This window comes from Catharus ustulatus, chromosome 3 (assembly GCF_009819885.2).
Source record: "Catharus ustulatus isolate bCatUst1 chromosome 3, bCatUst1.pri.v2, whole genome shotgun sequence".
NCBI classification, from domain to species: Eukaryota; Metazoa; Chordata; class Aves; order Passeriformes; family Turdidae; genus Catharus; species Catharus ustulatus.
The window spans coordinates 67,394,994-67,421,954 of record NC_046223.1 but is presented as its reverse complement, the minus strand read 5'-3'; the positions used below and the strand labels follow the sequence as shown (position 1 = coordinate 67,421,954).

Here is a 26,961-nt window from a genome sequence, read left to right as displayed (position 1 = left end):
ACTTGTGAACAACTGCAGTTTATGCTAAGTGAACCAAGAGGATAACTTAAACTTGAGAACAGTATGGAAATTGTGATGCTGAACAGTTCATTATTAACCAGTCAGACAAACCAGTGGTGGGGGTAGGGGAAGGAGTGCAAAGAAATTAAATGAACATTTCTTATTATGGGATAAGACCAAATATTTCACAAGCCTATATAAGCTATGCTTCTCAAGCACAGCACATAAATTATTAAATAGCTATCACTGTTGTTTGTTCCTACACAACATTCCCAAGGAATTACACAGCAGTCATGGTCTACAAGAAGCAAAGATTATTGCTAGGCAATTACAGTACACACTCATGACACAGACTATTTGGACAAGATGACTGTTTTCCTATGCACCTACAGTACTGCTACAAATTTGACTAACAGTGAGCACCCTGTTACAGAGTGCCAGCAAAGTTGCAGCCACCATGGTAGAGTTTCACAGTTGCCCTAGGTAGGAGGAAGATATCACAATACTTGGATAAAATTCATAGACCTCAGGTAAATATAGATATATTTTGCAGATAATTTAAAGAAAAAAAATATATATACTTGAGGTAGAGAAAATGAACTTGAAACTCATAAAACATAAACTCAGAGGGAGTAATTTTTTTATAAAAAAGATAACCAGATGTACAAACCTACCAAAATGAAGAATTATGAGTCTCTACCAAAACCTCCAGATGAAGCATTCATATATGCTCCATTTAACTTCTAACTCTTTACTTTTATCTCTCCTCTTTACTAACAGCACAATTTACTCCAAGGGAGCAATAGAGAATGCATAAAATATTTGCATTCTTTTTGAATGCATAAGAAATCAGTCAACGTGGAATTTCCAGTAGACTATCAAAAAACATCTAAAGAACTTCCTTAACATCTTAAGAACACTTCAGAACATCTACAGAACACTTAAAATCTTAAGCAATGATCTGTAAGAAAACAAAAAAGAACATATTGCTAACAAGATTTGTGGACTATTAACCACAATGGCTTACTACCCAGCATTTCAGAATAGTATGATGTAAAACATAGGTAGCCTATATCTCGTCTGGGTAATGCACAGTCAGCCCATTTAAACTGCATGCTTTTTAATATCTAACAGTGCCAGTGTATGTGCATGCAAATAAAAAAAATTAAGATATTTCATTAGAGAATGGAGTAGCATCTCAGGATTGGGCAGCAAGAGCAGAATAAGAGTGATCAGAGGATGAATAACTTCGTACGAGTTTCCAGAATGCCACTGCAGGGAGAACTGCTCTGGATGTGAATGACAACCTTATTAGCACAGCTCTGTGACTGAGCTTATATGGCCATATGGTTTAAGAACCACAGCTGGCTTATGGTCAAATCCTTTGGAGCATGTGCCAAAATAAGTTTTCACTTGTCCAGCCCAGGCTTTTAGATACAGCCAGAAGAGTTCGAAATAGAATACTTCAGAATCAATGCATGTTAGTTCACTTCATAGTTTACAATTTCCTCCCATCCCTTGCACACTGAGCTTGGCATTCAATAATACATATAGGTGTGACTAAAGTAACATTTTGATTTGAGCTGTAGGTTTCTTGGAGCATTGCTTCAAAAGCTGACTCATATCTTAGAACAGTGTTTTCCTTTATTTAAAGTTCACTGAAAAGGTTCCTATGCAATATCATTAGCAATTTAATGTGTCAAGAGTGATTAATTATTAAAGTGTGCTATGCCAAAACATGAAACTCTTGACTCAAGTACTGACAAACCCTCAGCAGTATTAACACTTTTAATTTCAGCGACTATTAGCACCTGGTAAGAGTGGAGAAAGAAAAATTCATTCAATTTTTAACAAATCTAGCTTTTTGTATGTGTAACATGAAACAATACAGTGATATTTCTAAATGCTCTTCTAAATCTTCAGTATTTTATACATCTGTGCATTTTAGAGTCAGTTCTGCTCTTTGAATTTGATAAAGCTCAAATAATTTTTTTTTCATTGCTTATCTCTGTGCTTCCTGCAGGAGCCTTTGGCATCCACCACGCTTCTGGCACCATGCAGCTCAACTACATGTTTTGTTATGAACCACCTTCTTTTGTTGGAACAGGCTGCCTAGTAATTTGCTATCTCCACCCTTCCTTACAAAGGATATCACTCCCCACAAGGAACAATAAATCCTTGTTCATTGCATCTATGCCACTGTGCCACTTTTTATGGGCCTCCACATATTGTTCTGGAAAGTTGTCAAGCTTTACTACTTGCTATGAGCTCAAGTCTGCCCATTCTGTGTATCAACTCTGAATTATATCTCCTGTTTCACTAAGTGCCAGTTTAAATTAGGAACATTTTCTATTTCTAAATGCAATTATCACCTGCTGGAAAATCCTTCTGGGTTTGTGGAACTGTTTGCAGCTTGCCATTGTCAAAGACACCCCAAGTAACTTATTTGCACTGTCAAATTTCACTCTGGTCATTTGATTTTTCAGTGTTGGGATGAGCAATCTGAGAGTGTGGTCTCAGCAGCAATGGATTCTTGTGAGAGGCCAGTAATAAGCCTGAAAAATGTTTTTTGGAAATCTGAAATTGTCTTTGTCATGCAACATGATCTCCTCTCAAAAATGCTGTGTTGAGTAATTCATCCACATATCTGCTAATGCTATTCTTTACATAAGTTAATTTAGTTAAGATAGATGTCAGGCTTGCTTCCAAAATTAAAACCACATACCAAAACACAAAATTTCAAGGAATACAGTAGGAACAGTGAGTACAATCAAGATTGGGGTGGGGGGAAGATTTTGAATCCTTTTAATTTAAATTAATATACTGTTTAAACACATGCACAATTAATTGCCTAGGCTATATTAATAAACATAGCATTTGAAAAGACATGTTGCTACACACTACCAAGACGGTTTTGGATATAAATTTTGGTAAGCATTAAAAATATTAACACACCTCAACACTCCATGAAAGAAATGACAAAAAAAAGTTCAAAGGGGGAAGAGCAGGATCTTACTAAATTATAATACTTTGAGGTTTGCCAATTGCGAGTATTTATTAAATCCCTCCCTTTTTGCCTCCAGAAAAGGTCCTTTTCCACTTGCAGAGATTAATTATACTATGCACACAAGTTACAATATCTAAATGGCAATACTGCACATGAAGCACAGCTTCAGATAATTAAAAAAGCCCTTTAGTTACAGTCACTTAAGTGCAGAAAACACTTCTAAGAAAGTTCTCTGCTAGTGCAGTAACTTTCATTAGTTTTAAAACTAGTTCAGAAGGCTTAGAGAGGAATAGCTCCTAGTTTGAGGGGTTGCTGGAGTGCTATGAAAAAAAGGCATAATTGTGATTTTGCCACTTTCGCAATAGGTAGATTAATAAATCTCTGCTTAAGGTAACATTGTTAACATTAACCTGAAACATAAAGGTTAAAGGGCCTACTTTCTACCAGGAATAGTCAGAGAAGAATTGGTACTCATAGAGGAAGTCATACCAGGAGATATGCCCTGCTTTGCTAATGGACAGATGTGGTGCAAACAGATGCTGAGCTACTCAAATTTATTTGATTAATCTAGAAACAGTGGTACACCTCATGGAATTAAACCAATAAGAATATTTCTGTCTTTTCAAATAGTTGCTACTACATGACAAATACAAAGGAAATAAAAACATTGCATGGATGTGCTGAAAAGACTTTGCCCATGGTCAGAGGCATGTATGTGGCACTGGCTTCAAGAAGAAATGTTTCAGTTCACATATGTTTCAGGGTTTCTCTAAAGGTATGTTATTCTTGGTGTGCAAAAGAGAGAGGAAGTAACTTCTGCTCATAACATGAAAATATCTACAGTCTGAAAGTCTAAAGACTTTCTCTACTTATTACACACAGCCACACACACTGCCTGCAGAATATCAGCACTATCAAGGCAGTTCCTCAATGTCACAATTTGTTTTCATGGCCTGAGCTTAGGACAAAAAAAAAATTTCCAAGCTCAGAAGTCCTCAGCTACAGAATAGCTCTACTACTAGTAATTTGTACAAGGTGCTAAAGCAAGGTTCTTTTCCTTCCCCCAAAATTAGAACCACCCGTTGTCCCTACCCTTTCTCCCATCAATACCCCACTGGCCATTTTCCTCTTCTCCTAGCCTAGGTATAGTGTCTGAATTTCATGATGATATTTCCTAAGCCACATCTATGCGTAATTATACCTCTCAAAAGCCATCTTACTTTTGTCCTTCTGACAAACATAGCATGACAGCTATCACTTGCCTTCAAGTCACAACAGTCATTATAATCTACCTGCACAATGGAGATAGAAAGGAGCCATGTATTTATACTTTCAAAAATAAGCTCAGAAGCATGATTTGAAATCAATGTGTCCTCTTCTGTGTCAGGAGAGCTGTACTGTAACTTATACAATATAAAGCACCACACTGCACTGGACTCTGCTGCTCTTCACAGTGAGATAATAAAAGTCTGTATCCCAGAACATCCACATACTAAGCCAATTTGAAACTTGTATTTTTAAAACAATTGAGACCAGGCAGCAAGAAGAAAATAGAGTCTTGGGCAAACAGGACATAATTATGGATTACAATGAACTGTAGGTCTTACTTGATTTCTGAAGGTTGGGAGGAAATTCTCAGGACACAGAGCTATGCTCCACTAATACAATTCAGAATTGCCTTGAATCAGTCAACCATTTGCAATTTTTACTTTTTTTTTTTTTAATAAGAAACAAGGAAGATAAGGAAACTTTTCCATCCTTTCATGAAGGAAAGAAACCAAACACACAAACAGGTCACCCTGTTATTGTTTTATGAAAAAGCATAAAACATTGGTTGAATTCAAACATGAAGGTACAAATCAGATCTAATCATCTGAGGACACTTACAGAAACAAGATTTTGTTTGTAAAGAACAAAAGGTAATTATGGATTTGGGCAAGGGTAACTTATGAGGCAGACCTGCTTACAGATATGCTGCTCTTTGGTATTCTGTAAAGCAATTCAGCAGAAAGAGACTTAATGTTTATTTTGATTTGCACTAAGATCAATAAGATTGAAGATGTTTCTAAGGAAAACTCCTCAGCAGTAAGACTTTATACCAGATGACCATGATGAGAAACTGATCTGCATTTAGACTGACTCTGGCTCTTACTCCTTTAAATACAGTATTATTTTCCAATTCAACATTTGACCTGTTTCACAGGGAATTGTGCCTGAAGTTACTTAAACTTTTGCAACATCCACAGAACTCCTGCTTAAGATTTTCATAAGTCAATACATCTACAGCTTGTTCTGTATTGTGAAACCATGCAATATTTTTATTAACTTAAACCATGGAAATTTTTATACCACATCTGATTTCAAATGAAACTACATTAAGTGTTTTAATTTTTGAGATTCATGCCATTTTGCTGTACTGCAAGAAAAGAATTCCATTAAATAGTTCCTCAAATACATTAAATTCCACAACTATCATTCTCCTAAAGACAATTAATAATTTTGATTTTTAGAGAAGAAAAGGAAATAGAAACACGTCAATTCAACCTTGAAGTTAACTCAAACTACTCTGCTTTCAAGAACTCAAAAAGAAGTCCAATAACTAACTAGATAATAATTACTTATTAACATTTTTGATGTTACCTTGGGGCAGCCAAGCAGTGCAGCAGGATCAAAATGTATATGTTGTATTTTCCAACTTACTTTTGTAATTACAGCTGCTGTCTCTAAGCAACCTCCAAATATAGTTGGGGATTTGATAAGTGTTCTATTTAGGCTGTTTTAGGAAATGTTTCCATTTCAAGCTATCTTTTGCAAACATTCAACATAGTAAGTTCCTGTTAAAATCAAAATAAGGCATTGATTTTGTCTCAGCTATAGAAATTAGTAATTTTTTCAGTTTTCTGTTTGCAAAACGAGCTATTTTTTGGAAAACAAGCTATTTAAATAGAAAAATTGGTGTCAAACAGTTTAATTTCTCATTTTTCTGCAAAACTGAAGATAATGACAGTTCATAGGACTGTTTTCCTATGCATCCTAAGAGTGCTGTTTCTCTTCAGCTACTATTTACCCAGCCACAAGTCCTACTTGGACACCCAGGAAGTCTTGCCTCATTACACTGGATTTCTACAGTGCACCTCTCATACTAGAACTTTTCGGTCCCATATTTGTTCTACACAGATAACAACTTGGACTTTATTTAACACCTCCTGTGCAGTATTTAGAGGAACAAACAGCAGCTGTATTAATGAAAAAGAAAGCCTGATAAGAGAACCTGATACAAATCAACAAATTTTTATAAGAAATGGAAATAGATTCCGAAGAGCTGCACACACAGCTTCAACTACCTTTGTGACTGTAAAGAGTATTGTTTATTCCTTGTCTTCTCCACCCTGTCTTCCTTAGTTCCCTGCTTATTGAATGTGGCATCAATGATTTCCATAGTAAATGTTTAAGACAGGACAGTATTTATTGGAGCAAAACTATATTTTTATCATGCAGCAATGCCATGCTCCATTTATTCTCATTCAGACACTAATCTATAAAAGTCACAGAAAGCACCTTCATTTACTGTTACTTCTTATACATAACAGAAGCAAGAAACATCATGCTGCATGACAGGGAGAAGAAAGAAAACATGTTTATCACTTATAAGCTTTTCAGCTGATTTACTGTTTTATGCTAACGTCACTAAGCACAAAAATACACTCTACTCACCAAACAAATTGCTTGAATGTCCTTGCTTAGATATGGGTTTCAGTTCATTTAATCCCCATGCGTAACGCTTATAATTATCCCAGGCATGCTTCATCATCTGTAGGGAAACGAAAGCAGGATTATAATGTTGATTTAGCAAGAAGCCACAGCAAACACCAACTTGAGAATATCCTCAACATTAACTCAATTCTTAACCAAGTTCCTGTTGTATGCACTAGGTCTATGAAATATTCAATAAAGTGGCACTGTTTTTCAGGTGGCAGTGGGATGGCTGCTGTAAGAATTACATGACTGTTCTCTCTACCTCTGTTGCATGCAAACTCATGCTCAAGACACACTCAAAAAAAATTAATTTTTAGGAAGGGAATTCACTGTGTCATATATCAATTTGATTGAGATTTTATTTCCCTTCAGCATACACCTCAGAAACAGAGGGAAATAACATTTTTAAAGAAGGTTTTCCCCCTAATACCTTTAGCTTCTTTAAGGTGACAATAAAGCTTACAGTAGTTTTCAGGTTCTGGCAGAGACCTGCTTGCATAAAACTAGCTGGTTCAAACTCAGCACAGCTAGTAACAGTAGAAGGATGGCAAAGTCAGCAGGCAGAACACCTAGAAAATGTTTTGAGGTTTTTACAATACAATCTTTTATGACTATAAAAGCATTTGTAGATGATTTCACATCATTCTGCACAAAGAGATTAAAACCTTTACAATTAAACATATTACCACCAAATCATATTTTGCACGAGAAGAGGTGCACCACAGACAAATACTGCTTTGGGAAACAGCCTTTGCAGAGCCCAGCACAGCAGTGCTGTAGGAGCAGGGGCCATCCACACCAGAAGCCAGGGGAGTGGGTTGGCTCAAGAATAGCTCACACTCTCCACCACCATCACCAGACATATGTGGTCTGAACTGTCCTTTTCCAGGGCGGTCCAGGTGCATGTCCAGGAGCCCACCTGCCACTCCCCAAACATGTGGTGAGCAGAACGCACACAGCTCTGCAGGTCGGGTGACAAACCACTGCCACTCCCAGCAGGTCCAACATCTCCCCTTACCAACCACCACTTCTAACACCTGCTCAGGAAGAGTCTTCTTTAAAGGCCACCACAAGCTGCATGACTTTACATAACAGAAAGATTTTGCCTCCTTGTTGTCCCTCCTCCCCTCTTTCACAAGGCACAGTTGTGCTGGAAATGCCAGAGGTCATCTTCTAGACAAAAAGTGACAATTTCAAACCTTTTCAAAGATACTGCTTCAGGCTGTCAGATGACAACACTGTTCTGTCCTTGCTTTCAGACCTCTTCTTGAGGCCACATGTGTCAAGGATAATTCTGTTAAATAACAGTTACAATACTAAATTTAAAAGCAGCAGCCTTGGGACATGCTGATAATAGTAATCCTGCACTTTCTCCCTTCCTCTTTTCTTTGCTCAAACCTCAGAGAAATTACGTCAATTAAAAATCTGCATTGAGCTATTCTATAATAAATGACAAGAGATTCTCTAGAATACCAGAATACTTGTGAGAATAAACATTTCTCCACTATTAATGGGAGAAAAAAAAATGCACATCTATCCAGCAGGAAAATTCACGGATGTTAATCTACACAACAGGTCCAGCTTTAAAAATACAAAAATTGTCAATGGCAGTTAATATGTGAACATTTTCAACCAAAAGATTAGCCTGGTGTCAGATCTCAGCTGAAAGGTAGCAAGTCAGAGGCCCTGTGGCAATGGTCCCAGGCCATGGATGGCAGCAATATGCTGGGTAGCAGGAGCTGTGTCCATTGCTTGACTTCATTGCAGGATGGCTTAGGAGTTCTCCCAGGATGGGCTTTTTTGTCTCAAAGCAGAACTGGTAATAGGCAGCCAACTGGCAGGCTTTCTGACTATGGGGCTTTCCCATAGTCTGGCTACAGGTATCAAGACTACATGAAACCAATCATTTGTCCACAGCATATTTTCTAATTTATCAATTGAAATTTTCTGGTAATTTTGTCTATTATACAAGAAAGACTTACTCTGCCTTGATATCATATCCCAGATCTGCAAGCTCAGCTTTAGATATTAATGTACAAATTTTCAGAGATTTCAGGAGGCTAAATCCTATGCTGTGTTAAAGCTTATTTTCTCACACAATCACATCAGGGCACACCACACAAGAGGGCTTTAGTTTTTGGGTTTTTTTAAATAAACTAAACTTGTAATCAGGTGGCCTGAATCAAAGGGTCTAAAGATGTAGTATTATAACAATGTTATAATTGCTCAAGTCACTACCAGCATTGTCCTTCCCTTTTTCTGCTCTTTTTCTCCTAGCACATCTATGCTTCTTTTCTTGCATAAGAAATGCAGTGGTCATGGATTCCCAAACGAAATCAGTTCAGGAAACACAAACTTTTTCAAGTGACACTGTTGTTTCGAGGATCATTTTTGTCTTGTCCAATTCCCCAAGTCAGATTGTCATGGGTATCAGAGTTACCAAGAGGGAAAGGCAGAAACAGCTCCAGACCAGATCAGTACAGCCACAGCAGTCACAAAGTGTGTGATGTTACAAGGTGTTCTAGATGTAATCACTTGCCTTTAGTTTTTCCCCGTGCATTGGCACCTCAATCATATTGTATAATAAATGTATGTGTGATTTGGTAGCAGAAACCACTCTGATTACCCTACTGCTCATCAACCCCTAGCTAGTAAGACAGGAAGATAACCCAGACAATAGATGCTACCTTCTAATAACATTTATTATTGTGGCCCAGTGAACATCAGATGGTTTGTTGGGTTGTTGTTTTTTTTACAAAAATTTCCTCCCATTCTGCTAACTAATCAGGTACATTTATCTAATGGCTTCCTAGGAAATTACAATGCGTGGATTCCACAAGTCAAGCAGACAAAAAAAACCCCAAAAAAACCCCCAACAAAACTAGCAAACAAACAAACAATAAACCAAAAAACACTGCTCTGCCTAAACTTAAGGAAATATTCCAATAGGAAAAGCCTTACCAGAATTTATTGAGCAGGAGATCGAATTAATCTTGTTTGGCTAATCAAAGCGTTCTTTAGAACACTCCCAGAAAGCCTCGATTTAGACAAAACCACTGAATTAATGGGTAAGTCTACTTCTAAGAAAACGTACCTTTAGGACATTCTTGCTTAGACACTTGGGGATTTATGGACATACTTGCAAGCAAAAGGCAGCTCCAAAAGCAGTCAGCGAGCCCTCTAGTGTTACAAAGAAATGAGTCATTCCTACTAGTCACAACCGTGAATGGTTCTTTAAAAAAAAAAAGTTACTAGCACTTAGTGTTACTGTGTAACTGGGCAAAGAGCCCGCAGATACGGCAGCCAAAGAACCCTGCTACAGAAGCGACTTTGGGCATCTAACCTATCAAGAAGTTTCAATTTCATTCTGATTCAATACATCAGAAATACTCTACATTCTTTCCCTCCTGTGGAAATTGCAAAACTGTATAAAGTTTCTCACTACATTAACTTCTTATCTGTAAATAGCTTCATTTTCTGTGTAAGAATGAAACGGCTCTAAAATATTGGGGAGCAATTTTAATAGACCAGATCACCCAGGTAATTCTTTGCTTAGGCAAAATTCCCAGCACTGGTACTATGGGAATTAATTTTAACAGGGTTTTTTTTTTTTTTTTGCTTGTTTGTTTGTTTTGAGAAATCCATCTATCTTTGGAGTCTTCACCTTTTTGTTTGCATAGGATATCACCAAATCATTATCTCCTGATTTTTTTTTTTTTTTTTTTGATAATTCAAAAAGAGTCATTTGATCACATCTCTGACTACTTGTACAAGTGGTACCGATCACTTGCAATTTCTAAAGACCACAGTTACTGAGAACATCCAGAATATCAACACAACATTACTGATGGCTGTTATAAAGAGAAATTCCCAATGAGGTTGACTCCAACAGCTTTTGACTAGATGATTCCTGATACTCTTAAACTCCTCTGCAGTATAACTGATAAAATTATTTTAAATAATTCCATATTAGTCTTCCAGGATGTTAATGGGCATATTTGCATAGATGCATCCCTTAGTTCTTCTAGTTTTACTGTATGTTAAAAAAAAAATAAAAAATAAAAAATAAAAAAAAAAAATCACAGAATGGTTGGGATTGGAAAGGAGAGATAATCTGGAGATCAACCACTTCCAGTCCCCATTCTAAAGCAGGTTCACTCATAGCAGATTGCACAAGATTTCAAGATTTTGTCCAGGCAGGTTTTGAGTATCTCTTGAGAAAGAGAATCCACAACCAGCAGCTTGTTCCAGTGCTCTGACACTCTCACAGTAGAGATGTTTTTTCCTCACAATTTAGGTGGAACTTCCTGTGTTTCAGTTTGTGCCCAATGACACTTATCTTGTTGCTAAGCATCACTGAAAAGTCTGACCCCACCCTGACCTTAAGATATTTGTATGCATTGATAAAATCCCATCTCAGGAGTCTCTTCTTCAGGTTCAGCAGGACCTTAGCCTTTCCTCATACCAGAGAGATGTTCCAGTCTCCTCAACATCTTCATAGCCCTTAGCTAGACACTCTCCAGTAACTTCTTGTTTTTCTTAACTGGGGAGCCCAGAGAGGTTCATTGAATCTCAAACTCTACCAGAGGTTGACAGCTCCTTGTTCTGTGAAAGCAGAAGGAAAAACTTTTTCTACAGCCATAATATTGGCCATCTAAAAGATGATGATAATGCACTCCTATTTGTTGGTATTTTAGTTACTGTCATCCTTCAAAGCACTCTAACACAACACCTAGAGAGGACATAAAACTCACTTGAAATTTGCAAAACACAGTTCTATTGAAATGTTGACAGAAAACAACAGCGATGCTGAATCAGCACAGTAATAGTGTTGTTTAGATGGAAACTATTGCAGTACCAGGTGGAGTGAAAATAATAACTTAATAAGGCTTATTTTTAGCAGTAAGTGGGGGAGACGCCAAAGAGGACATTGGGAAAAGAATTACAGTACCTTTTAGAACTGGGATATTAAAGGAGAAAAAGGATTAATTGCATGAGATAGTATCACCCTGACCTTCAACAGAGCCATTTAAATCTTGCCAAGACAGAGGAGAAAGGCAGAAGACTAAGGTACTGAAAGTTCAAGAAATGAAGGGACAAAAAACCCCAAACAACTCCCTCCCAAATTAAACCTACCCCTTGAACAAAGCTCTGAAGAAAATGTAGCAGTTTATCCATTAACTCTCACCCCAGCTCAATCTTTTCTTTCTCAGTTTACACTGATCTTTCTACAGATTTAAGTTATTCCCACCTTTTAAACTCCTTACCAGAATTACATGTTCACTCAGACTAGTCTCCCTGCATCTTCTCTCCTTGCTGTTAGAACTAAAGCATCATTTTTTCACAGTATCAGCAAGGGTAAGGAAGTCCCTAGAAGTAGTAAGAAATCTCAACAGGCATTGCACTTGAACTTTCCTCCTGCACAAATCAACTTGCATGGTTGAGGACTGTTCTGGGTCTGGTTGGGATGGATCCATCACTGCAGCCCATATGGCATTTTGAATTGGTGCCTGAAATAACGCTGACAACACAACAGTGTTTTGGCTGCTGCTGAACAGCACTTGTAAAACAGCAAGGCTTTCTCTTTTTACAGCTCCTGGCCCTTTTCCACTCCCCCTAAGAGGGAAAATGGAGGAGGTGGCTATGAGGTTGAGAGGGGGACAGCTGGGAGAGCTGACTCCAGTTGGTCAAAGGGTTATTTCCTACCATGTTGACATCATGTTCAGCAACAAAAACTGGGGCAGAGGAAAAAAGAGCAGTTTTCCAAGGTGGCTGCTGGTCAGCAACTGGGCATCAGTCTGATTGTAGGAGGATATGAGTGATTGCTTTTGCATCATTTGTCCCCGGCCCCTCCTTCTTCCACCTAATAAATGGCATTTATCTTGACCCACCAGTTCTCTGGCTTTCATTCTTCCTGTTCCCTCCTGCAGCCCATCTGGGCCAACAGCTGTGTGGATGTTTGGCTGCTGGCCCTGGTGAACCCACCACAGTGCAGGAAGTTTGTGACCACAACACAACCTTCTGGTTTCTTTGCTCTGATGAAATATTGCATCACCATTAGCAAAAACTCAAGTTTTAGAAAGCCTTATATTCTTTCTGTTCCCATTACTGTTAACCAACAAGCTAAGACTCAGTGAATCAGAATCACAGAAGGGTTGAAGTTGGAAGGGTCTCTCTAAGTCATCTTGCCCAAAGCCCATTGAAAGACCTGTTCTCAATTGTTTTCATAGCCACTGAGTACCAAACAAATGCAGCACAGTTGAAAAAAATAATAAGAATTTATTATTAGCAAATGCAATACTACCTTTGAAATTATTGCCACCAATTGGGATTTCTTTGTGAAAAACTGTATGATCCTCCCTCAGTTGATACACTATCACTTTCCAAAAGCTATGCTGTATATATGAAAGCTTTATTTAATATGCTGTCATTGAATCTACTGATTACACAGTGAACAATTTTTGGAAATAGACAGCCTTTCTTTCTTTAGCTATCAAAAGTATTACATTTATGTTTCATCAGCTTCACAATTGTATTCAGTGCAACACTCCACTTTAAAGAAATACAAGTTATTAACTGAGTTTATTGAGCTTCTCTTGAATAATAAGCATCTAGAAAACATGAAGTAATAGGTGAATTTTCTCTTTATCTCAATACATAACACTTTTTCTAGGATTAGTAAGCACAACAACATTGCAAATTAATTTGACACTTGCCCTTGTTTCTGAGCATGATCTTTGTTACCTTTGTCAATATTCACTATTATTGCTTTGGTAGTGCTTTAAACCTTTTATTTCAATCTTTTCTTGCAGTTCTGCATGCAATGCTAACACGTTTCCATGTCTTTTCTGCCTGGAAATGTTTTGATCACCAATAACTACCTTGACCTTTTTTTTTTTCCAAGTAATTTTTATCAGTATTCATGGTGTGTTCAGACTTGCTCTACAGGAAATTCTAGGTAAAGATGTAGGGTGTTCCATGGTGGTTACTTCTTTGCTGCTTAGTTCATAACCTTATCTAAGCAGACATGTAGATCTGACTAACAGTGATACATGTCTGCTTTAGACTCTTTCAGTTACTCTGTCTACTGTTATGCTGGATTGTTGACAGGATTCACTATAAGTAACTTTTCATAAAACAAAAGCTAGAAGTTACCTTTTTAACCAAACACCAAGATTCACTAGAAAACTAATAAAAACTGGTTTATATTCAGATAATTGTTTTCTGTAGGTAGAATTGTGCCTCAGGTTTATTTTCAAACAAAAAATAGCAATTATAGTTCTTTGAATTTTATTTTAAGCTCTTTATTTTCTGGTACTGTTTCTTACTTCAGAAACAGAGCTGAAGAAATAATGTCAAATGTGTAAAGGTTCATCTCAGTTGATACTGTTTATTTATTTTCTCTTGAATCTGACAGAAGAAGATACAAATGACAGACTCCCTTTCTCTATTGGCAACAAAAATCTGTTTTTCTCCTCCAAGACATGTAAAATAAATCTTGTCACCATGAACCTTCATATAAATAATCACTTCTAATCTGTCAGCAGGAAGATTATTGTAAATCAGGTGTTTGACAGATTTTTGGTGTTTATAACCTCATTTCCTAATGGTATCATCCTGAGTTAAAAGCAAACCACATAATGTCAATGTTTGTGTAGTAGTCACTGCCAAGGTGTCACCATTTCTAGTTTAGCAGGTGGATGTTCCGAAGCCCTGGTAGGCTGGAGGAGTTCCTCTGAGTGCTTCCTGATGGGACTTCCACCCGGGCAAGAAAAGCAACAAAGGAAATTTTAATATTAGTTAATGCGCCAGTAACAAGGATTCCCCGTCACTGTTTTCCCCTAAGCAGCAGACAAGGGTTTGGGGAACATTTAGGTGCTCACAGCTTCCTTGTGCACTGTCATAGGAATGAAGGACTCCTAACAACTCACAGGTTCATCCAGCAGTGCTGCCCACATTGTAAGGCACTGCCAGACACAGAGTGGGGAAATACCTGTACCTCTTACCATGACAACAGAACTAAGGTAGCCAAACTGATTTATAGGATTTTCCAATAATATTAAACATGCATATCATGTCATGGAATACTTTATTTGGTTCTGTATTTAATGATCTGCATTAAACAGGTATGCAATCAAAATCCTACTACTCCTCAGCATTTAAATATCTTACAAATAATTCATTTCTCACCCACAAAGACAAATTAAAATAAAAAAAATTCCAGCATTTGCATAGAAAAAATGAAGAGAAAATAAAAATCTTAAGGCCTATTCTGAGAATTAGTTCATCATTTGTATTGCAAAGAACTTCAAACTCCTCAAATGGAAAGCCTGACAGAAATGCTAAGTATTATTCCCTCCTGTGTTAAGTTACAGATAAGCTTCTATTCTTGTATTTTCTATTCGTCACAGTAGCTTGTAAGCCTCCTTAGAACTGTATTAAACTATCCAACTAATATTCATCATATGCCGTTCTGGGCATCATTTATTAACCAGGGACAGACTCTGCACAGCGCTTCATCCTGTTACTCATTTTAAAAGGAATCAATTATCCTATTAATTCTGTAACAAGAATTCTAATTAAAAGGTAACTAAAGAGAACAGGAAATTTGCAGGTAAGAATTTTCTACACTTATTCTATTACTGAATACTTTATTTAATGCATAAGTACACAAGAAAAAAGAGACCATTTCATGTAAGAAATAACTAAAAAGAACAGAAGCCCTTATGCTTTGACGTCTGCATCAAAAAAAAATTCATTTGAAAATGATTGTATGACATATGAAACTAGTCCATGATAACAAGCCACATTTTACTCATTTGTCAAGCGTACCTCTCTTAGTTAAGAGTAATGTACTGCCAAAATTATGAATTTACTGAAAAAGCAGGAGATACCAGAATGTTTTACTATTAGTTGCTGAGAGCTGGGCTACAGTGCATTAACTATTGAATTGTTAATTTTAGTAGAAGACACAAGAGTGGTAAGGCAGAGAAACCTGAACAAAGATCTTCAGGAAGGAACAGTTTACCTGCATGCTTTGTATATTAATATCTCTTAGTCAGTATATTATATTAGCCAGTATCAACAATCTGCTTCGTACCTGGTCATCTGACCAGTACAACTACAAGAAAATCAAACTATTTGGTGCAGCACAAAAATATCCTATCTGAGATCCTTTCCTTAACTAATCAAAAACTAAGAAGGCAAGAAAAATGTATGGCCCTTCCCAAAAAATACACTGTCCTTGCACTTTCTGTAACCAAAAGTCTGTCTAATTTCAGCCAAATGAAATCTTCTATTTCAGAGATATACAAAAAAGTGTGGTTCAAAAATCTTGCTCACATAATTACCCAAATAATGTAGCAGCATTTATCCTACCTTGAACCAGCCAGAGTGGATCAGTTTTAGCTCAGTTTTAGATTCATTCACTCAACTCCAGCTGTCTTCCACCAAAAATAAAGAAAATGAAATAGATATGCAAGAAAATGCTATTTCCTTATCAAATGGGTTAGAATAATTTTTTTTTTCTCCTCCTAGGTAAGCTAGGATCTGAGTATGTTCTGTGGGCATTTAAATAGTTTTTCCTGAAAATATCTGCCTTGAAAGCATCAATTAGTATATTGTTGAACTCCTTCTTCCTTCAACTCTCAGTTACAAGTGGGTGAACCAATCACACATTCCCACTAACTACAGGAATAAGTGGAAAACGAAAAGAAAATATAGTACTGAGGTGAAGCATTATGAAATTAAGCACAATTTAGGTTAATAACTGAAAATGTTCTCTTTCAACTTATGCCATTCGTCATTTATGTGTGTATACATAAACAAGATGAAAATCTGGAACTGTCCAAGTCACCCAGTTCCAAGCAAAAGAGTAGTCTAAAGAACAAGCCATACAGCCTCTACCTTACAACTTAGCAACTGTTACCAAGATCTGTTTTTCAGAAAAAAACCATGAAGCCTACAACCTGTCACTCAAAACCACTGCATTTCTCCAAGGCTGTCTTCTTCAACACTTAAACATAAAAAGTCAGATGGGCTCTTCTCTTCAACAGATACACAGAAAAAGTATTTCCTTATCACCAGCACAAGAGGTAGATGATGTTTCTTCAGACAACCCATTATTGCAGCAGCTTGCATACTTATTTTTTTCTTAAATCTCTGTGATGGATAAATCAGTGATGTTCTATTGTTCTGTTTTTTTGTCTAAGGAGAGTCACTGTTAGTTTTTTTTTTTTAAGAACCAGATCACACAGATGTTTTGTGTTAATGAAACACCTGTTAAGAGAAACATATCACATCATAAGGTAATGTGTGGAAGAACTCAGGTCATTGTTCATTACTGACAATAACCAGAAAGAAAGCTCAAACATTTTCACTTAAAACAGAACAGCATTAAAGAGTTGTATTAAAACTTGCAGAATTAGCAGCAGCTTCTGAAGTTCATGCACAATTTGAATAATGTCTTAAAAGGGAAGGAAAAAAGAAAGCAATTTGTGGAAATACTACTATTATGAAGAATAGTGGTACACATAGACTCATCCCACTCAGTGACTTTTTTTTTCTTGGTCTACTTATGACTTGCTACAGTTTCCAAGAACTCCCAAGCTGAACAGTGTGAACAGTTCAGCTCCTGCACCTGCATGATACAATCATGCTTTTGTTCTCTTTTTCCTACTATTCTTTAAGAAATTATTTGGTACGATTTGCTTCTAATTAGATTTTAAATTATTCATGGCATGGACTGTATGTCCTACTTATTTTTAGGTACCTGGCACTCCATAGCCATGCTGCTAATGAAGTTCCCAATCTCAGTAGGGGCAATGCAAATAAAAAAATAAGCAGTACAATAATAAGCAGTGTTATGCAATACAACACAGTCACAGGAAGGGATTAACATCAAGGTGATTCAAGTGGCTGTTTCAGAGCATGATTAACATACATGATTAACAAAAATGAAGTAAGATACCATCACACATTTTGAACCTTAATCTACCCTTATATGCTCTTAAGTTTTATTCTGCTGCTAAAGTCAGTAACAAAGTTTTGGTCACCTCATTAAAACGAAATTTTCTATACAGCATGTCTTTTAAGACAGGAACAACAACTAAAAAAACAACACCAACCTTCCTGAAGTTTCTCCCCCTTGCAAAATTAGTCTACATTCATCCCAGAATCCTGCTTCCCTATCAAGGAATTGGAAGTGACAAGACAATATCCTTGATGGTAAGAAGTTTTAGTGATGAGACGAATGCCGGATGGGCATTGAAAGGTAAATTTTCGGATGTATTTTCTAAGAGCAGTGTTTCTTTAATTGTATTTTCTTTGATTTACTTGTATTTGATTGAAGCAAGTATTTTTACATGTTTTTTTAATTGCGGGTTTTTTTTCAAGAAAAAACATGAAATGGTGAGCCATGTGCGATTAGTATATTTAGGGCCATTACCAACTGAAGTTAAATGGCTAATAAAAGTAAGCAAAACCACAAACAAGGTACAAAAGCTACTAGAGTTTCCCAGTTAATGAGAAACTTAGAGAGCTTGATGCTGCCCCTGAATTCATGACGTGTAGAGCACTTTGAGTTTTCAAAATTGCTGGGTACTGACAATAACCATCACCCATCCTCATGCCATCAGTTTTGAAAAAAGGCCAGCTCTTCCTTTCCTGCCCCCTCTCCTCTCCTCTCTCCAGCATCCAGTTAGAGAAGCTGAAGTACTTCACTGCTAAAGCTCATTTTTGTGGCCACGGTGAAACTGCACTTTCCAAAGTCAGAGAGCCTGTTCACTGAGGAATATTTCCATAGATTACAGTAATTTCATGATTATAAGCTGCATCATTTTGACTAAAATTTTGCTCCCAACACAGAAATGCGGTTTACACTCAGGAGTGGCCAATATATGAAAAAAGTTCAGAAATTTCCAAATCCAGAAGTGCCAGCCAGGGTGCCGAGCCAAGCACCTGCCAGTAAAAGCCGGGATTGAACGATTGCTACAAATTGGTTACTCTGTTGTGCAGTGGGTGAAGGTCAGCTCCGTGCTGGCAGCGCAGTGGGGGAGGCAGGGGGCTCCCTCCTGCCAGCGCCGCGGGAGCGGGCAGGCTCCGTCCCCACCTGCCACTGTGGGGCAGCGCTGGGCCAGGGCGAGTGAGCCCAGTGATGGCGGCCGGCCCTGAGCAGCCCCGCCGAGCGGCAGCGCTGGGCTGGGCCACCTGGCCCCGTCGGCAGCCTCAAGTGGGCCGAGCCCGCACAGCCTCAGCCAAGCCAGTAAACCCTGCGATTCTGTTACTAATTGGCAACTTTGTTGCACGCGGGTCCTCACTGCAAAGACAGAGTGCTTATTATCAGGTGCGGCTTATGTATGGACAAAGACCTAAAGGTTGCTGACACCTGGAGTTGTGGTTTATAATCAAGTGCAGCTCATAATCATGAAATTACTGTAATCAGATATGCAGTTGCTGCATAGATCAAGGGTTAAGTCTGCTCATTACCACTGCTGTCAGAGAAGTCTCTTCAGCCTAATATCCTGGAATTAGGGCAAAAGGATGGAACTGTTTCCCAGCAGCTGAAAACCAGTTACATGTGGGTCAAAAGCAAGTGACACCTGAAGAATATGATACAGTGCAACCTTACCAAACTTGCATGCAACCATACCAAACTTGCATGCAACCACTTGGGGGTGGGGAAGGAAATCCAATCTGGGAGCCAGGGCTGCTGTTGGTAGAGGTCAAAACAGGCTGGAGAACAAGCCAACAAGAACTTAATCAAATTTAGCAGGGTTCAGATGGTGCACAAGGACAAGGAGCCAGGGAAGCAGAGTTGTGGGCTGCCCACGGTGGTTGTGCCAGATTTCCTCTGGGGGTTCCAGCACTGCGGAGGCACAGACCCAAGCAGCCCTCTCTGACCTTGGATCAAAGACATTCTCAGAGCTCCAGACCAAGTTATCCTGTAATCCCACCAAATTCAGTATGGATTGCACATATTTATGCACATTTTACAGGGCAACTAAATTGACTTGCTTTTCCCGATCAACAAGGACACAAGTTAAATTTCAGCCCAAGACTGTGGCTGTTTAAAATACTCCAGATGAAAATCATGAATTGTTAAAGCCTATTCCCAGCCTTCAGAAATATTTCAAGGTATTTTCTATATTGAAAAAAATACATCAGCTATGCAAAACACTGCCAAGCTCATTTCTGACAGAAAGTAAGAGCTATCTACTTATGGCACTAGTATAGAAAGATCCAAGAACAGTTAAGATAGTCAGACCTTGCAAAATGTGAAGATACAGTGTCATCTACAAATTCATGATTTCTGCCCACTTCACTTTTACATCTACTTATCTTGGTCAGAATTGATCAAACAGCTTTTCTAGGGCTGCATTTGATTTCAGAAAAAATATTATTTTAAGAAATATTTATTTCTGCAGCCATCAAACTATCTCCAGGAAACATGGTTTGCATGGTAGCAACTTTTCTAAGGTGAAAACTTCTTGTTGTAAATTAATCATCATGTCTAGCTGTGCAAACAATGAAATAACCACCAAAACAGGAAATGTGTATCAGCTATTTTCTTTCGGCAGTTTTATCACAGTATTCAAAATGGATATTGTAAGCTGCCTAATCACCATTCTTTACGTGGCATTTTTTTCCTCTTGAAAAATTTATTTGATTAGGTGGCCTGTGGATCCTGACACAATCAGTGCTGGTCAAGTTCTCCAAATACAAGACACTTGGACCTTAGACCTTTTGCTTAATTCCACTACCACAGTATATACATGATACAGAATAGTGACTGGATTGGCAAATTAACTTTCCAGCTCTCATAAACACATCTGTAAAAATAGCAATAAGACACTTTCCCCATACCCAACAGGTGAAATGTACCTACTGCAATCTACATTTCCTTCCATCAGGCTGGAGTAATGATGGCACCTTGGAAATAGTGCCTTATACTGAAAAGTACAACTATGCCATGGATTCTTTTGTGGAAGGATGCTCCTAAAGAAAAAACTTAATCTAAACAAATCTGCTTTTATATAATAAAATCAATTTAACCCTTAGGTAGTATCTGTTCCAGTGCTATACACAGTATTTTATAGTACAGTATAGTATAGTATAGTATACCATACCATACCATAGTAGTGTTTTACACAGTATTTTTCTTATATATCCAAATCTTCCTCAGCAATAAGCAGATATAAATTATATAGCAAATCATAAGATGGTTAATAGTTCATCAGTTCCATGTGAATTTGGGAAGAACTGTCACAGGCTTACGGAGAATGCCTGTGGTCATGTTTTCATGACAGTCAAAAGAAATCAGATGCTCAGTTTTACAAGAAAATGAATGCAAAACCATAAAGCCATTACGAGATAAAAACAGTCATGAAGGATACTAATGGTCTGTTCCAAACACCTCCTGGCAGTAGAGGATACAGAAGAAAAAGAAAGGATTCAATTAAGAGGCATGAAGTTATTCTCAATGGAAAGGCTTTAAAATGGGCAACAAAATAAAAATTAAGACATGGAAAAAGTAAGGATTGTTTCTGAATTACTTTGTAAAAGACAAAAGGAAGAAAAGAAATACACAAACAATTAGGCTTGTTACTGAAAAGGCAAATACTCAAGAACCATTGCCAGGAGATACAGTCACAACCTAACAGGATACTGAAGGATTTGAGAGAGCAGATGGTCAGAGAAGCCCAAACTTCATACTGCATTTCCTAAGCTGTTAACAAAAAGTGCGTCAAATGCAGTTTTCACAGCACAAATGGAACATAATTTTAGCTTGCACTGTCTATAACACAGATAATGGCATAATGACTTTCAAGCACTGTAGTGTTATTAGGAGATACCTTCCACCCCATACACCCGGTAGAGACTTATTATAGAGTCACAGAATTGTTAAGGTTGGAAAAGACCTCTAAGGCCACCAAGTCCAACCACTAACCCAGATCTGCTAAGGCCACCAATAAAACATGTCCCTAAGCATCACAACTACACATCTTTTAAATACCTCCAGGGATGGGGCTTCCCTGGGAAGCCTGTTTCAATGCTTGACAATCCTTTTGCGAGAAAGCTTTCCCTAATATCCAACCTACACTTCCACTGGTGCAACTTGAGGCCATTCCCCCTTGTCCTACTGCTTGTTACCCGGGGAAAAGCAACCTGCTGCAGCCTTCTTTCAGGCAGTTGTAGAGGGTGACAACATCCCCTCTGAGCTTCCTTTTCTCCAGGCTGAACAACTCCATCTCCCTCAATGGGCAAAAGTGTTCACTGCCATCTAAACTTACAGTTTCTTGGCATATACACAGTGCTTCAGTGTACACAGATACATAAACTATCATAAAAAAATATAGAAAGTTCAGTGCCTCTCCATAATAGAATGCATTCAACAACTACCTGCAATTTCTGACCCTTCCTAAGAAAGAACAGAAAAGCCAGCTACTGAGACACAGGAAAAACTCTGCATGTGACTAGCTTTCCAGTCACTCCTTTTTCTAAATTCTCTTGCTTTTTTCAGGTTGGTATGTAAAACCACACAAGTTTCCCAGAACTTCTGTTGATTTCTCATTTGCATTTCAATATTCCTTAAGGAGATCAATCAGAGTATTTAATATAAACTACAGTACAGATGAGATGAAGTCCTTGCTCTCCCTCAAACTGTTTTGGACAGTTCATCCTAAAGTCAAAACTTTAGGGGCTTGAAACTAGGTGATCTTTAAGGTTTCTTCCAACCCAAATCATCTTATGAAAATAATCTAGGGAGTTTGCTGCAGCTGTTTTCTAAGATATACTTCAAAGATAACCACAATTATATGGAAAAAGTGAAAAGAAAACATTCAAATCACTATAATAATTTTTAAAAATATCTATGTCAGGTCTCTAAGCTACAAATGTCTAGTAGAGTAAAGCCAGGGAAGAAGTTTGCTGTTGAAAATCCACTGCCTGTGTTTATAAACAGCTCTACCTCAATGCATGGAAAACAATCAACCAAACAAACATATACAAGCAAAAACCACATCAACTTCATTTGCTGTGGGTAGAAAGATGAATTTGACAAGCTCCTTCCAGGCAGGCTGATGGCTGAGGAGCAGAGCAGGCAGGGACTCAGCCTCCCCAGCAGCCTACTTGACAGGTCCTGTCAGTTTTCATTTCTGGCTTACTGCCTGCCCACAAGCAACTCTTGTAAATTCTGAAGATTCTACTTTTGGGTGAAACATTTTTTTGAAAATACATATATTGTTCTTTAGTCTCGCATTTCTTCCCTAAATCTCAAATCTTTCCACCAGGAATGTTCTCTATCCAGCTCTGGGCTCAACCCCTTTTCCAGGTTTATCCTTTTCCAACTACCAAGTCCCCTAATCTCCAGTGCAAACAGCCCTGGCTATCCCTATAGAAAGACTTCAGGCAACACCCAGCTACATCTACAGTTACATAAATATGTGAAGTGCATTATTCTGCAGCCTTTCTGGGGGTGCAGGTGCAAAGAACCACAGACTGCCAGACTGTGTGTGGCAAGGCAGCCCGAGAAAGGCGCTGCCAGGCTGGAGAGATGTCTCTGCCGAGATAACACCACCTCCGAGTGCGAGATGCTGCAGATAACAGAGGGGGAGCAGCCCGCACACAGATGGCTCACCCTGCCCCATGGCACTGCTGACAGGACAGCAACAGGACAAAGGGCAGGGCGTGCTGGAGATAACACACTGCCAGCTGTTAACCGCATTAAGGCCAGCAGAAAAGCGAAACCAGGCTGATTAATTGGGAAGCGACCAGGATGATAAATGGGAAGAACTTGGAAAGCAAAGAACAGAAGGGAATGCAAGGAGAGACAAATCAGGTGTTTGAGGGCACATTATCAATGCAGTGAGGGGGATCCTGGGTGCTCTCCCTCCTGCAGGTAGGGAACAGTTAGAGAGGACCTCCTGAGGTCTTTATACTGCATGGAGCAGACCTTTCCCCATGTTTATAGATCATTAACTGATCATTTGGGTAATAGTAACACAACTCTGTTCATAAAAGTTATGAATTCTGTTTGTACCATTCTCAAACAATGCAAATAACTTTACTCAGGACCTTTTTTTGGGTTGTTTTTCCTGTGTCAAAAATAGATTTCTCTAAGTACAAGGCAGGCAATGACCATTCCAGTTCTCAGAAGATACCCAACACCAAAAATGACTCCTAGATAAGAGTAAAAGGCATATCTACTACAGTTTCCTGCCCCTAACAAATGCTTATGACTAGTACAAGCAATGAACAGTTCCTGTGAGTAATAGAAGTGTCAGAGCTTGAGTGTAGGAGACCTGGAGCCAGATGTGATGCTTGCATGATTAATAATGCCCAGTAGAGTTTTCTTCCACGAAATTACTTAACTGTTTTCTGAACTTGTTCGAATTTTTTTATATTCATAACATCCTGCAGAAAGATCTCTACACTCTGCAGCATAACATGCAAAGAACAGGTTTGTTCTGATTTTATCACCTAGTAGTTTCATTTGATGTGCCTTATATTTGACAAACAGGGACATTTCTCAGAATAGAGGTAAATAACACCACTAAGTACACCATAAAAACTGATGCCTTACTCTTATCTCTTTCTCCCAATTACAATACTTTCCTAAAAACATGGACTCTAATCTTAAAATCTTGAAACAAAATATGTTTTCATTATGCATTCTGGTAAAGATTGTTGTAGTGGAGAATAGATTTAACTTGACTGAAATGTGTGATAAACTTCCTTCTAATTGTCTACTATTTTTGAATTAGAAGAAGCTAATGTGCTCTACATCTTGCATTCTAAAATGGGTAAGCAATTCTTATCTTCTCTGAAATACCTCATTAGATCCATCCATAAAAACCTCATCTAAAATAGCCATGTATCATCACAGTATCCAGTTTCCACACCATGTTCATGAGCAGCAATTTTTGACTCAGAGTGATGGGCAGGTTACCTGCCTATGGTCTCCGTACATTTATTCAGAATCAAATTACAGAAATCCAGAACTCTTGACTTCTAAGGATTCAAATATGACATTTACCATGTTAAGTTAACGTGCTTTAGAGATAATAGTTTAGGGCAACAGAGGTTTCAGTCCTTCTAAGGATATAATATTTCACCAGAACTACAGAAAATTCCTTTCTGAGCACAGAAGTTGAACACATGAGGTATTTAGACAGCTTCTCACAACCTTCTCAAAACTGCAACGTTTCATTCCTAGAACTTATTCTTTCACAATATCTCTGTTCAAAAATTAAAGAGGAAGAAATAGTTGTTGGTCTGAGACTATGTTTTAACAAAAATGTGAAATGTTTTACTCTGATATCAAAGAATTTGAGACTTTTCAGTTCTTCCAGTGCTCTTCTGCTTCTCTCTTTGGGACTAACACAGTAAAACTATATAGGTTTTTCATTCCAAGGTTTCCATCCTGTAATGACCACTTAAAAGATAATTATCAGGAAATAAAACCCCTCCTGGCACATCTGTAAGTCTGTTTTGTCTGCTCACTTTCACAAAATGCCGAATCATATTTTCTCCACGTGCAAAAGAGACGACTGACCACACACAGAGATCTCATCTGGACATTGTGGCTTGGATCTGTAATTAGCAATGTTTTGTTTAAATTTGTTTTAAAACCAGGACACATTGGAAGGTTCTGACATCATTTGTTTAGAGTAGGACACAATGTATTCTAGTTGTTTCCTGTTAATCATAACAATTCATCATTCCCTGTGTCCAGTGATACAGGGCTGCCAAGCACATGGAATAGCAAACCCGCACGTATTGGTGTCCTGATTTTGACCGGGACAGAGTTAATTTTCTTCTCTGTAGCTGGTACAGTGCTGAGTTTAGGATTCAGTAAGCAACACACCAATGTTTTCATTGTTGCTAAGTGGTGCTTAAACAAATCAAGGACTTTTCTAGTTTCCCGAACTCTGACAGCAGGTGCACAAGAAGCTGTGAGAGAGCACAGCCGGGACAGCTGACCCAACTGGAATATTCTATACCATGGAACATCATTCTCTGCATATAAAGTAGAACTGTTCCTGAAGGACTGCACCCCTGGAAGGGACCCATACTAGAGCAGTTCATGAAGAACTGCAGCCTTTGGGAAGTTGGAGAAGTTTGTGAAAGACTGTTTCCTGCTGGAGGAACCCCAAGCTGAGAAAGAGTTTGAGTAGCCTGTCCCTGAGCAGAAAGGACCAGCAGAAACAATGTATGATCAACTGGCCATAGATCCCATTCACTGTCCCCTCCACTGCTGGAGGGGGAGGAGGCAGAGAAAGTTAGCAGCAAAGCTAATCCCAGGAAGAAAAGAAAGGTGGAGGAAAGGTATTCTAAGATTTGGGTTTACTTTTCATTACCTTAATCAGATTTGATCTCCCCCTGTTGAATCTGTTTTGCTCATGACTGGTGAATGATCTCTCCCTTTCCCTATCTCTACCCACAAGCCTTTCATTCTATTCTCTCTCACCTGTTCAGCTGAGCAGGGGAGGGATAAAGCAGCTTTGGTAGGCACCTGTCTTCTGCTCAGGGAAGTCAGGTGCCCACCACAATTAGTTAAGCATATTTGCAAACTTTTAGCTGACATGGTTAACTGAGAGTTAAAAATTTACCTGTAGTAGCTAAGGAAGGCAGTGAAATTCTGATGTGAATACTGAAGTGGAAATCTTATTGTCCCATCTGTCAGTCGTAAAAACAAACAATGTAACTCTATCACTGCCTTACCCTGATGAACAGAAGAGACTAATTTCCTAGTATTCTACTTGTACCCATTAATAGCCTATATTCTTTTACGGTTGTCATTTCTTTGAGGAAAAATCAGCTTTGAGCTCAGTCCTTTAACACGCACTAGTGTAGTAGCTTTGACAAGAGCTACTAGGCAGCGTGTTCATCTGACTCCGACTCTGAAGTAGGTCACTAACCATTGCTCCAGCTACATCAAAGCAGACCCCTCCAGAAGCGTCACACCAGTCAGGGCCCACAGCTGGAGTGCTGAAGCCTGGAGCTTTTCATGTCCCATTCAAGAGCAGTGAGATGTGGCAGGAAAGCCTTTGGGCTGTGCAACACAGGAGAGAAGGCTTTGCTCTGGTGCGTGGTGCTACTGGAACTGGTCTCATATCAGGACCTCTGGCCAAAGATGGAAGGCCAGAGAGCTGGTTCCACAAAACACCGCTGTAATTAAACTATGCAGCAGCTCAGAC

At 38.4% G+C, this 26,961-nt stretch overlaps 1 protein-coding gene across 1 annotated transcript in view; it reads right to left on the bottom strand.

Annotated features, from left to right (window-relative positions):
* The window catches only part of LOC116993885 (mannosyl-oligosaccharide 1,2-alpha-mannosidase IA), a 144,765-nt gene that overhangs the window by 99,615 nt on the left and 18,189 nt on the right, over positions 1 to 26,961 (bottom strand). Inside the window, exon 2 of the mRNA XM_033055065.1 lies at positions 6,722 to 6,818. Within this exon, the coding sequence (XP_032910956.1) occupies positions 6,722 to 6,818 (97 nt within the window). The remainder of the gene's footprint in view (positions 1 to 6,721; positions 6,819 to 26,961) is intronic.